This window comes from Pseudophryne corroboree, chromosome 2 (assembly GCF_028390025.1).
Source record: "Pseudophryne corroboree isolate aPseCor3 chromosome 2, aPseCor3.hap2, whole genome shotgun sequence".
Classification (NCBI taxonomy): Eukaryota; Metazoa; Chordata; class Amphibia; order Anura; family Myobatrachidae; genus Pseudophryne; species Pseudophryne corroboree.
The window spans coordinates 509,862,125-509,875,294 of NC_086445.1; the positions used below are offsets into that span (position 1 = coordinate 509,862,125).

The following is a 13,170-nucleotide window of genomic DNA, read 5'->3' on the forward strand; positions in this document are numbered from 1 at the left end:
TCAAAAAAGCACATGGAAGTGTTACCATATAAGGGTGAGGAATTATTTGGGGATGGTCTCTCGGACCTAGTTTCCACAGCAACGTCTGGGAAGTCAGCATTTTTACCCCATGTCCCCTCACAGCCTAAGAAGGCGCCGTTTTATCAGGTTCAGTCCTTTCGGACCCAGAAAAACAGGCGTGGAAAAGGCGGGTCCTTTCTGTCCAGAGGCAGAGGTAGGGGAAAAAGACTGCAACAAACAGCAGGTTCCCAGGAGCAAAAGTCCTCCCCCGCTTCTTCTTCCAAGTCCACCGCATGACGGTGGGGCTATTGTAGTGCCTGCGGCTACTAAGGATTTGGAGGACTCCAAGTTGCTAGACGTTGTCAGGGCCCTGAAAATATATGTTTCCAGGACGGCTGGAGTCAGAAAATCTGACTCGCTGTTTATCCTGTATGCACCCAACAAGCTGGGTGCTCCTGCTTCTAAGCAGTCTATTGCTCGCTGGATTTGTAGTACAATTCAGCTTGCACATTCTGTGGCAGGCATGCCACAGCCAAAATCTGTAAATGCCCATTCCACAAGGAAGGTCGGCTCATCTTGGGCGGCTGCCCGAGGGGTCTCGGCTTTACAACTTTGCCGAGCAGCTACTTGGTCAGGGGCAAACACGTTTGCAAAATTCTACAAATTTGATACCCTGGCTGAGGAGGACCTGGAGTTCTCTCATTCGGTGCTGCAGAGTCATCCGCACTCTCCCACCCGTTTGGGAGCTTTGGTATAATCCCCATGGTCCTTACGGAGTTCCCAGCATCCACTAGGACGTCAGAGAAAATAAGAATTTACTCACCGGTAATTCTATTTCTCGTAGTCCGTAGTGGATGCTGGGCGCCCATCCCAAGTGCGGTTTGTCTGCAATACTTGTAAATAGTTATTGTTAACTAAAGGGTTATTGTTGAGCCATCTGTTGAGAGGCTCAGTTGTTTTCATACTGTCAAACTGGATATAGTATCACGAGTTGTACGGTGTGGCTGGTAAGAGTCTTACCCGGGATTCAAAATCCTTCCTTATTATGTCTGCTCGTCCGGGCACGGTGTCCTAACTGAGGCTTGGAGGAGGGTCATGGTGGGAGGAGCCAGTGCACACCAGGTAGTCCTAAATCTTTCTAGAGTGCCCAGCCTCCTTCGGAGCCCGCTATTCCCCATGGTCCTTACGGAGTTCCCAGCATCCACTACGGACTACGAGAAATAGAATTACCGATGAGTAAATTCTTATTTTTTTCACCTGATCACTGCGCTGCGAAAATCGGCAGCGAGCGAACAACTCGGAATAACCCCCTATGTCTCTGACCAATGTTGAGGCTTTGGTTCGAGCAGTCAGGTCAGTACTTCAAATTGAAGACTCTGATCCAGTTCCTAAGGATAAGGTGCCATTGTTTAAACGGCAGAAAAAGAGTCAACCCATTTTCCTTCCTCCGCTCAATTAGAAGATCTCTTAGAGGTTGCGTGGGCTGAGCCTACCAAACTTTTTCATGGGCCTAAGCGAATGGCTTCCTTTTACCCACTACCTCCTAAAGAGCGTGCTAAGTGGGAAACTCCTCCGGTGGACGCCTATGTGGCCAGATTGGGGAGATCTTCAGTCCTTCCCATTCCAGACACGTCTTCCCTAAAGGACCCTACGGATCGGAAGTTGGAAGCTTTCCTGAGAACGGATTACTCGCATGCTGGGGCAGTGGCTCGTCCAGCCCTGGCCTCAGCCTGGGTTGCCATGGCCATCGATAGCTGGGCAGAACAGTTGGAACAAGGACTTTCGTCTGGTACTAGCAGACGGGAATTGCTCGCTCATGTTCTAAATATTTAACAGGCTAGCACCTATTTGGAGGAAGCAGCTACGGATACCGAGGTCCTAACCTCCAAGGTAGCGTCTGCAACTATAGCTGCTAGACGGGCGCTCTGGCTCCGGTCCTGGCGTGCTGATGCCAACTTAAAAAAGGCTCTGGAGGCTCTTCCCTTTTCTGGAGATACTCTCTTTGGGCAGGGTCTGGACAAGATTGTCACAACTTTAGCGAAGGCCAAGACCTCCTTCCTTCGTTCGGCAGCCTCTGTCCAAGGCCAGAACTACATTTCATTCCTTTCGCCCGCAGGGAAGATCTAAGGGTCAGGCTTCCTCACGGTACCAGGCCCCATCCAAGGGAGCCAAGCCCTGAGCTAAACAGATATGGGCCACCAGACACCCAGTTCCCAAGCAGACTGAGAATCCTGGCGAGTGACGAGGCGGGCCTTCCTCTGGGGAACCACAGGGTGGGAGGCCGACTTCTGCCCCGTTTTGGCTGGAGACCACGTCGGACACTTGGGTCAGGGATATCGTTTCTCAGGGGTACGCAATATCCTTTTTGGAAGCGTCCTCATCTCAGGTTCTTTTCCACAGGTCTTCCAGCGGATCCGGGGAAAGCAGAAGCTCTACGGGAATCTGTTTGTTCCCTTCTGGCCTCCAATGTGATTATCCCGGTTCCTCAGTCCCAGAGAGGACAGGGATTTTATTCAACACTGTTTCTGGTGCTGAAGCCAGATGGCTCTTACTGCCCTATACTCAATTTAAAGTCGTTGAACAAGGCTCTGCAAATTCCCAAGTTCCACATGGAGTCTCTCCACACGATTATCCTCGCCTTGGAGCCGGGGGACTTTCTGGCATTACTGGACATTCAGGATGCCTATTTGCATATTCCAATTCGGGCCAGTCATCAGCGGTTCCTCAGGTTTGCCATTCAACAGGACCATTACCAATTTCAGGTGTTGCCATTCGGTTTGTCAACGGCACCTCAGGTTTTACGAAAGTTATGGCAGCCAGACTTCGTTGCAGGGGTGTACGGATCCTTCCTTATTTGGACAATCTGCTCCTCATGGCCCATTCCCGGGAGGTACTACTTCAACATATTCAGCTTACGGTGAATCTTCTACAATCTCACGGCTAGAAGATTAATTAGCGCAAATCATCCTTGGTGCCTTCGCAGGAGATGTTACATTTAGGAGCCCTGCTCAATTTGCGGCTCGAACGCATCTTTCTCCCACAGGACAAAATTCAAACTCTTCAATCCAAGATTCAACGTTTTCTTCTTCACCGCAGGGTGTCCATACAGGCTTGTATGCGCATCTTGGGGTCCATGATGGCCACTTTCAACATGGTGGAGTACGCGCAATTTCAGTTGCGACCTCTTCAGGTGGAAGTGCTAGCCAAATGGAATGGATCCCACCTGCACATCGCAGGACAGTCCATTGTCCTGTCCAGAGAAGTGTGGTACTCCCTTTCGTGGTGGCTTCCTTGGTCCAACCTGGATCAGGGACGCCCCTTTTGGATCCAGGATTGGATCCTGCTCACCACGGATGAGGATGGGGTGCAGTCTCTGACCATTATACATTCCAAGGATGTTGGACTGCCCAGAAAAGCAAGCTTCCCATCAATGTCCTGGAGCTCAGGGTCATATACAGAGCCCTCTGATTGGCGCAATCTCTCCTTCAAGGTCGACCAGTCAAAATTCAATCGGACAACGCGACCGCAGTCGCTTACATAAATCAACAGAGTGGCACCCGCAGTCGTAGGGCAATGCGAGAGGCAACGCACATCTTCCATTGGGCGGAGCAGCATCTTCCCGTGCTGTCGGCAATATTCATCCCGGAGTCCTCAACTGGGGGGCGGACTTCCTAAGTCGCCAGAACGTGCATTCCGGAAAATGGGCCCTCCATCCGGAGGTCTTTCAGTTGCTGGTTCATCGTTGGGGACTTCCAGACATCGACGTGATGGTGTCTCGGCACAATCACCAAGTTCCAAGGTTCTGCGCTCGCACAAGAGATCCGGCAGCCTTCTTGGTGGACGCCTTAACCGTTCCATGGGAGATTCCACTGGTATATGTCTTTCCTCCAATCTCAATGCTGCTGCGGGTACTTTGCAAGTTCAAGCTGGAGGGGGGCACCATGATTCTCATCGCCCCAGATTAGTCGCGTCAAGGTTGGTACGCGGATCTGCAGAGTCTCTACATCGACTCCCCACTCTGTCTTCCGCAGCGGCCGGATCTTCTGTCCCAGGGCCCGTGTCTACATCCGTTTGTCGACAGATTGGCTTTGACGGCGTGGCTCTTGAGACATCCGTCCTGAGAAAGAAGGGCTTTTCTCGGAAGGTTATCTCAACCATGTTTCGAGCTAGGAAACCGTCTTCATCCAGAGTTTATCACAGAGTCTGGAAGGCTTTCTTCTCTTGGTGTTCCCAGCGGCAGTTTAGCCCGCGGTCTTTCCGCCTTTCACGGCTTTTGGCATTTCTCCAGTCGGGATTTGATCTGGGGCTTAACCTTTCCTCCCTCATGTCCAGGTTTCTGCTCTTTCTGTCCTCTTCCAACGTCGGCTGGCTCACTTGCCAGACGTTAGGACCTTTTTGCAGGGTGCACTCCATCTACACCCTCCATTTGTGCCTCCGGTTGCTCCGTGGGACTTGTCGTTGGCCCGTCGAATCCTTCAGTCGGCGCCGTTTGAACCTCTAGACAATATCGAGCTTAAATGACTCGCGTGGAAAACAGTATTTCTGCTGTCCATTTTAGGCTACTGAAAGGGAGGGTTAGGGGGCCAGGGGTGGAAGGTAAGTATACTTGCCTTCTCCTGTCGGGATTCTAACTGTCGGGATGCCGCAATCAGTATTCTGACCACAGGCATCCTAAATGTCGGCAAATCAATCCCAACCCATGTATAATTTAGAAATGAAATGCCATGCCTTTATAATGAGGGAAATGTATTTATTTGGGGCTGCTCTTTTCCTGTTGTTGGTTTTATGATAAAATATGTAACTTTAACAAAGTTAACTGAACTCTTCAAATATTTTGCTCCTAGGTTATTGTTCAGAATTACAACTCCATTCTGACCCTTGCCCACCTTTATCAATACTCTGATGCACTTTTGGTTCATGAGAATGACATCATTCACAAAGTTTGCGCTCAGCTGATGAATATTAAGCAGATTTCTTTCCGAGACATTAATAAAGTCATTGCACACCAACTTAGCAGTGTTTTTCAGCCTGCGTATACAGCAGATGGAGCCTCACATTACAGCAGAAATCCTCTAGGTATGTTACTTATTTTTACGTTTGCAGTTGTGGAATGGGAATTGTGTTTGTTTGCCATGTTGTGACGTATATTCATTTCACTGGTTCTTTTTCTTATTTACAAATACTGCAAAGTAATTAATACTGGTGATCCTATGGCAGGTTTGGTCGGGTGTGAGTTGATAGATAGACAGTGTCTAGTTAGACAGTCAATAGATAGACACCATATGTTAAGGCCCATACACACTTGCCGATAAAATGAGCAACGTTGCTCATTTCCTCCCTCCCTGAGCGACGTCATTCATTTTATTGGCAAGTGTGTATGCCACCAGCGACGACCGATGCACGGTCCTGCATGCGTCCACGACCTGCATGCAGGGCTGGCGGAGGCATGACGTCACTGAGCGATATGAGCGGTCATATCGCTCAGTGTGTACAGTCGGCCGCCAACCAGCCGGCCCGGGAGGGGAAGCATTAGACGACGTCGCTCACAGAGCGACATCGTCTAATGTGTACGGACCTTTAGACAGACATTAGGTTGACAGGGTCAAAAGGTCAACACAAAAAAGGTAGACACCATGTTTTCTCTAGCATCCATAAGGAATATTGGGGGAAACTAGTACGATGGGGTATAGACGGGGTCCAAAGGAGCCAGTGCAATTAAAATTTTCACTGGGAGTGCTGGCTCCTCCCCTCTATGCCCTCTCCCACAGGCAGTTTAGAAAAAAGTGCCCTCAGGAGAGGATGCACACTGCAGCTCCAGAGAGTTTTCTTCAACCTTTTATTTTTTTCGGTATGCTGTCTGGGCAACAGCATACCTCCTGAGGGGCTGTTTGTTCAGCAGGGCACTGCGCATTGGCTGTCGAGCCGCAGCACGCCGCACACCTCTAACGCTGCCTTAAGGTGACATTGGTGGTGAGTACACACCGGGGGCCCCGCTAGGGGGGTCCCCGGTTCAAAGTGCGGCTGATCACGGGTGCGTTGTACGGGATCCTCCCTGGGGGGTCCCGCTAGGATCCCTCATGACTACACTGGCTCAAACATGCTTAACTAAGCACTTGTGTGAGGTTTTAAGCTTACTGTAGACTTTGCCAGTATAAATATTGTGTATGGCTCCGGCGCCATTGGAGGGGGCGGCGCTTCCTCAGAGCGGGAGCAGTGGCGTTTGGCGCCTTCCTCTGCTTACAGAAGCTATCAGCAGCACACACTCAGCGCTTCCTGCCTCACAGACACGCTAGAAACTGGTACAGGGTGTAGCTAAGGGGGAGAGCCGGTTGTGTACGCTATTTTGAGCCTATTCAGGACTGCATTTATTAGTGTCATTGTGATTACAGAGCTGACAGTCTCACTGGGGCTGTGCAGCTCCGGGTTTGCAGGTATTTCTCCCTTTCTGTGTCTCCTCTCACATACAGTAGGAAAAGCAGGCTTGCATTATAACTGTCTGTGTGTAAGTGTATGTGTTTGTACTTACTGCACAGCTTGTGCTTACCTATACTCACAGTATCTGTCACATCAGATTCACTCCATTGTCTAATGACTGTTTCCTGTGAGCAATGTAGTCAATCTTAACAAATTAGTGCAGAGGATGGGGGAGAGGGTATATAGCCCCACTTGTCTCAGATATGTCATCCCAGCTATCTGCTAATGTGCAAAAAACTCAGCTACTGCAACAACCTGTGTCAGATTTAGCTGCTAGATCTGATGCACAGCCCCCGTCTCTCAGGCAGGTCCCCAGAAGCGTGGTTTACCTGCTCTGCTTTCTGATACAGATGATGATGTCCAGGATGATGGGGATGACCCGGATCACGTTAGTGGGGATCCCGATTCTTCTCAGGGTATTGAACCTCTCAAACCAATAAAGAGAAAATAGCAGCGCTAAATATAATCAATACCAAATGAGATGGATTGTGTGAAAACAGATTAAAACATTTATTAAAACTCTGATAAAATAACCATAAAAAAATCGGTATGACCACCAACTGAATTAGTGAAAGCAAAATAGAAGTGTCCGTTCCTTTTGAGTAATAACTGGACAACAGTGAATGCAGACTTAGGCTTAGGAACTGATTGCACAGTCCAATGGGAAATTGTTACCGCTTCTTGTGCCGCTGGAGGGAGAAAATCCCCAACAGAATTTTCATCAGTTAGGAGCTTGATAACATAGTCTCAATCCTCACCAGTATGCGGAGCTTTGCTTGCTTGCGGAAAGAGTCCCTTGTAGGCCTATTGTATCCACCGTGTGTAGAGTCTGAACGTCCAGTATGGTCCGGGCACTTGTTTAGAACAAAATAGTTGGTAATCAGGATGGCACCTGACGTGTTTCGCTGCAGGTCCTGCAGCTTTGAAAAAGCTGCAGGACCTGCAGCGAAACGCGTCGGGTGCCATCCTGATTACCAACTATTTTGTTCTAAACAAGTGCCCGGACCATACTGGACGTTCAGACTCTACACACGGTGGATACAATAAGCCTACAAGGGACTCTTTCCGCAAGCAAGCAAAGCTCCGCATACTGGTGAGGATTGAGACTATGTTATCAAGCTCCTAACTGATGAAAATTCTGTTGGGGATTTTCTCCCTCCAGCGGCACAAGAAGCGGTAACAATTTCCCATTGGACTGTGCAATCAGTTCCTAAGCCTAAGTCTGCATTCACTGTTGTCCAGTTATTACTCAAAAGGAACGGACACTTCTATTTTGCTTTCACTAATTCAGTTGGTGGTCATACCGATTTCTTATGGTTATTTTATCAGAGTTTTAATAAATGTTCTAATCTGTTTTCACACAATCCATCTCATTTGGTATTGATTATATTTAGCGCTGCTATTTTCTCTATATTGGTTTGATGGTTTAGGTAATAGGATTGACTAATCCTATTTTTTTAGCAGCAGCATTAGAACATCAACCCTGTTTGCGCCCAAGCACCTACCTTGGTTAATATCTTTCTATTGAACCTCTCATTTTGGCTATAAGGCAGAGGTTCCCAAACTGTGTGCCGTGGCTCCCTGGGGTGCCTCGGGACACTTGCAGGGGTGCCCTGGGTTGGTGGTTCAGGACCAATTCAAATTATTCACGGGCAATATCATAGGTAAAACCAGTGCTGGTGGCTGCCAGTCATAAAATATGTGGCCAAACAGAAGCAAATCTTGTCCCTCACCACACAGCTGACCCTAAGGATGACATATAAATGCGATCTACTTAATGTAATATTTCTTTCTAAATTTCTCAATAAGAAATTTTTGGCCTAGGGGTGCCGTGAAAAAAATTCTGATGCTGATGCACGCACCCGCGGGTAGCTAGTGACAGCCTCAGATCTTTTGTACATGCAGGAAGATCTGAGGCTGTCGCTAGTGATGCCATGCTGCCGAATGCAGCATGGCCCCTGCTTCCCAAACTCCCCCCTCCCCGTCGTTCGTTGGCACTGGCATCGGCAAATGTGTATGCACTTGCTGATGCTGTCCCCACCGCCGGGTATCGTTGCGGATGATGTTCATTCGTCACATGCGTACCCATCTTTTATTCACAGTTGAGCACAAACACAACCGTAATTGCAAAAGGCGTGCAGGAAAAAAGTCACGTTTTGCTATCTATTCACAGATGCAAAGTGCAGCCAACTATGCATAAATAGCAAATGTGCCAGGAATGCAATAGGTGGTGTGTCTTCTCTGTGGGCCTTATTCAGTTGTGGACAGAGGTGCTATTGCTGCTGCTTACATGGAAGCAACAGCAATAGCACTAATATGGTAATGCAGCAGGAGGTGTCACGCCAGTCACAAAATGTCAGCAGTGCTTAAGGTAACATGACATTGGTCGACACAAGGCTTTCTTGTTTTTGGGGTTCAAAAAAAAAAAATATTTCAATATTTACCATCCACGTGGACAACGATTACGAATAGTAACTTGTGCCGAGCCAAGCTGTAGCGGAGCAAAGCACCTTGCCCAAAGCATGAGGAGTGAAGCGAGCCGCTACATTTCCAATAATTTGGCTAATATGTGCTTAAACATACAAAGTAACACAAGAAAAAACTTGTGTTGACCTTTTCTATGTCAGCCTTTTGTGGTGTCGACCTATTGACCCTGCTGACCTCGTGCATGTCTGCCACATGAGGTTGACCTATTGACTGTCAATCTATTTCTGGTCGACCCAAAGATCCACACCCTTATTCATACTAACTCTGCATTTCAGTGCACTGCCCTGTGCTGGTTCTCATCCCACTTTTCAAACCACTGCTTCAGTGTTCATTTCTTTAGATCCCCAATAATTGGTTAGCTGCTCTACGCAGTCTATACCATGTCTCAGACTCTTGGAAATATAATAAGCTCCCGTGGACTCAATACCCCCTTACAGTGCATCTGGTAAGTATTCACAGCGCTTCACTTTTTCCACATTTTGTAAAGATACAGCCTTATTCCAAATTGGAATAAATTAATTTTTCCCTCAAAATTCTACATAAAATACCCCATAATGACAACGTGGAAAAAGTGTTTTTGAGATTTTTGCAGATTTATTACAAATATAACAAAATCCCAGGTTGATGCATGTTCACATGCAAACACCTTGGCTTTCTGATGGTTCATTGCTCACAAACTTTGTTTAATGCCCAAAGTTATTAAAATATTGTATAAAATTACCAGGCTGTGTGTTTAAGGTGTATATGAACCATTAATTCATGTATGTACACAAACTTCGTTTCATGCACAAAATTATTAAACAAAATGTATAAAATTACCTTCGTATAAGGGGGGTAATTCCAAGTTGATCGCAGCAGGAAATTTTTTAGCAGTTGGTGCACTGCAGGGGAGGCAGATATAACATGTGCAGAGAGAGATAGATTGCTGCATTCATCTTTCCCTCTATCCTGACTAGTCTACCAGTTCCTGCAGCTAAAAAACACCCCCACAGTATGATGCTGCCACCACCATGGTATTGGCCTGGTGATGAGCGGTGCCTGGTTTCCTCCAAACATGACGCCTGGCAGGGGGGCGTGGCTTGACACAGCATGGTGTAGGCAGCTACCTGCCAGAGCTCCTGCTAATATCCTGATCTATCTCCTGTTTCCCTGGTGTTCTGTGGCTGAAAATTTCTGCAAGACTGCAGTACCCCCCTCTGCTCCTGCAGTGTGAATTTGGGCATCCTCAGTGCCAAGAGTCCTAATTTACTGGTTGGTGAAGTCTGTGACTGGATCCTGAGGCAGACTCTGCTCTCAGTGTGGCTGTTGCTCCTGCTGCAACTCTGCCCTCACTCAGCTGCTTGGGCCAGTGTGCTCTGCAGAGGTTTTGGTGGCAGTATCCTGTGGATTTCTGTGCCCTGTCTCCAGCTTTGTCATAATGTGTGAAATCTACCACAACTCTGTAGCTGGTGAGCAGGATGGCTTTGCTTCTGTGTCCTTTTCTCTGGCTGGGTCCACAGGATTATCCACAGGATAACATTGGGATATTGTCGAGCGACAGCGAAAATGGCACCAACACGGTCACAAGCTTTCTGGTCTCCCAGGATGCACTGGGGCCTCCACTATATAGTCCCGCCCACTGACTCAGTCAGATCAGTTTTTTGCTTGGTGCAGCAGGAAGCCGCATGGTCACAGGGCTGCTGTGAGAGCAGCCTCAAGCTTTTATTATTTTATTATTCTATTTTTATAGATTTACTATATTGTTTTTTGAGCGACTTATCTTAACAGCGTCTTAAACGCATTCTAGAAAGAGTCGCTCCAACAACTCCCCACCGGGTCGCAACAACACTTACCTTCGGGTATCAGTGCTGTCTCGACAGGCGTCTGTGTCGGATGTTCTAGCAGGTCCAGCAGACGTAACCAGGCTGTGGCCGGAGCATGGGGAGACGGTGAGTCTATGGACTTCCTCTTACTAGAGGGGTCAGGACACAGCTACACTGACTTTGGTGGAGACTACAAACAGTGTGTTGATGCGCCGAACATCTAGAGTGCGACAGCGCTACGCTCCGGGGATCATAGGCGCCAGGACTAGGTAGAGGCCGCGATCCTGGGAGTTTAAGTCAACAGGGGGATTCAGACGCTCTCCTGGCCGTCCCTCCGAGTTCATGGCCAGTTCCCGCGTGTTTCTCGTTTCATGAACTAAATGACCTCACTTCCGGCTCAGACGCTACCACGAGGGTACTCGGTCGCAGCTTAGACGCTGCGGTTGTGTACACTGGAGATAAACCCGCCAGACCAAGTCGCAGGCCTTAGCGTCTGCATACACGTGGAAGTCGCTCAGCGTCCGTGTCCGTTGGTGAGCGTCCGTGTCTGTTATCAGTTATCAAGAGAGGCAGTGTACACCAGTAGCGTCTGAATCCACTCAGCGTCTTACGGGCGTATTTGCTTGGATATGGAAGTGTGGTGAGTCTCCCTGTATCCCGCTCTACGGAGGCAGGGTATACAGTACTAAAAATTCTCTCTACTTCTTAGTATGCATTGTTAATTTTTAGTACCTATTGCATATGAGACCTGTATATTACTGTGTTTTCTGCATGCTATGTTGAAAAAGAACCAGTTTAAAACAGAAGTACAATTTTCCTACTTATGTATAAGTTGTTATGGAGGTTGTATTCTCATATGGCAATGTCTAATGCTTTAACATGTGACTGACTGCTAGTATGTGTGCTGACTTTTCTGTGTAATGTCAGTACTGTTCTGACCCTCAAATCAGGTGCACTGTGGTCAGATTGATCTCACCTCTATATACTGACATATAGGGTGATTTTCAGTCACAAATTGTGTAGTCAATAACAGGTTAATACCATGTCTGTGAGCGGCAAAAGTGATGAGGAGAATTTATCAAGCCCTCCTACAGCCCTAACATGCTTATCTTGTAAGTCAGGGGTAATTGATATGAATCAATTGGTCACTTATGAGGGTTTGTGTGCAAACTGTTTCGCTTTTCAGCGAAGTAAGAAACAGGAGTTGGTTCAACCACCAACAGAGCCACCATGGAATATGTTCGCAAAGACTCTGTCTTCAATAGCGGACAGGTTAGCTCCAGTAGCACCACCTCAAGGGTTAGGTTACACTATGAACCCATACATGCAGCTCCCTTCCTATGGTTTAGTTCCAGTAGCCTCTACAAGCAACCAAGGGGCAGGTAAGACTAAGACAGATACGTCTGTGTGGCAGACTACACAAGATGATACATCGGATGATGATGATGATACAATAGATTCAACTCCGTATGATGATCAGTCGCAGAGCTTTAGTTCAGAAGATGTAGCTGAACTTATTAATGCTGTGAAGGCTTTTCTCTCATTGGAAGAGCCAGCCAAGACAGTGTTAAAAACTAAAGCACCTGTATTTAAACGAACAAAATCAGTGAAAGCTGAATTCCCAGCGTCAGATGAGCTGACGGAAATGATGGATGAGTCTTGGGCAGCGCCCAGTAAAAAGTATAAGATTCCTAAGAGATGGGATTCTTATTATCCATTTCCTGCTGTGGATTGTTCGAAAAGAGAAGTTCCTCCAAAAGTAGATGCACATGTTCTGCGACTCGTGCATAAATCTGCTTTACCACTGTCATCTGCCTCATTGAATGATGTCACAGACAGAAGGGTAGAGAGCCTGTTGAAAAATATTTTTTCTCTAGTAGGAGCAGTGGTAAGACCTGCTATGGCTTCGGCCTGGGTAGCAAAGGCAATGGGCGTATGGATAGAGGAACTAGAGAATGACATCCCTTCTCCTACTAGGGAGCAAGAGGATCGTTTTTGCTGTTTAAGACAATCTGCCCAGTATTTGGAAGAAGCAGCAATTGATGTATGCACAGTTGCTTCTAAAGCTTCAGCCTTGACAGTAGTCGCTCGCAGAGCAGTTTGGCTACGGACCTGGAAGGCAGATGCGGAGTCTAAGAAATAATTGGAAGCATTGCCTTTTGTCGGTAATATATTATTTGGAAAACCTTTATCGGATATCCTAGAATCAGAGGCTGAATCGAAAAAGGTCAGATTTCCGGCTGTTTATAACCCTAAGTCCAAGGGTTTAAAATTTCGCTCATTTCGTTGCTAAAGCTAAAGAGGAGCCCAAGCAACCCCAGTTTAAATCCAGGGGTAGGAAGCAGTGGGCTAGCAAAAAGCCAGCTTCCAAACCTGAACAGAAACCGTCAGCCTGAAGAGACGGGCC

General features: G+C 47.6%; 1 protein-coding gene across 6 annotated transcripts in view; it reads left to right on the forward strand.

Annotated features, from left to right (window-relative positions):
• Positions 1–13,170, forward strand: part of TUBD1 (tubulin delta 1) — a 113,102-nt gene that overhangs the window by 80,160 nt on the left and 19,772 nt on the right. For all 6 annotated transcript variants that reach the window (XM_063954040.1, XM_063954038.1, XM_063954039.1 and 3 more), the window contains one exon: positions 4,845–5,076. In XM_063954040.1, coding sequence (XP_063810110.1) covers positions 4,845–5,076 — 232 coding nt within the window. The remainder of the gene's footprint in view (positions 1–4,844; positions 5,077–13,170) is intronic.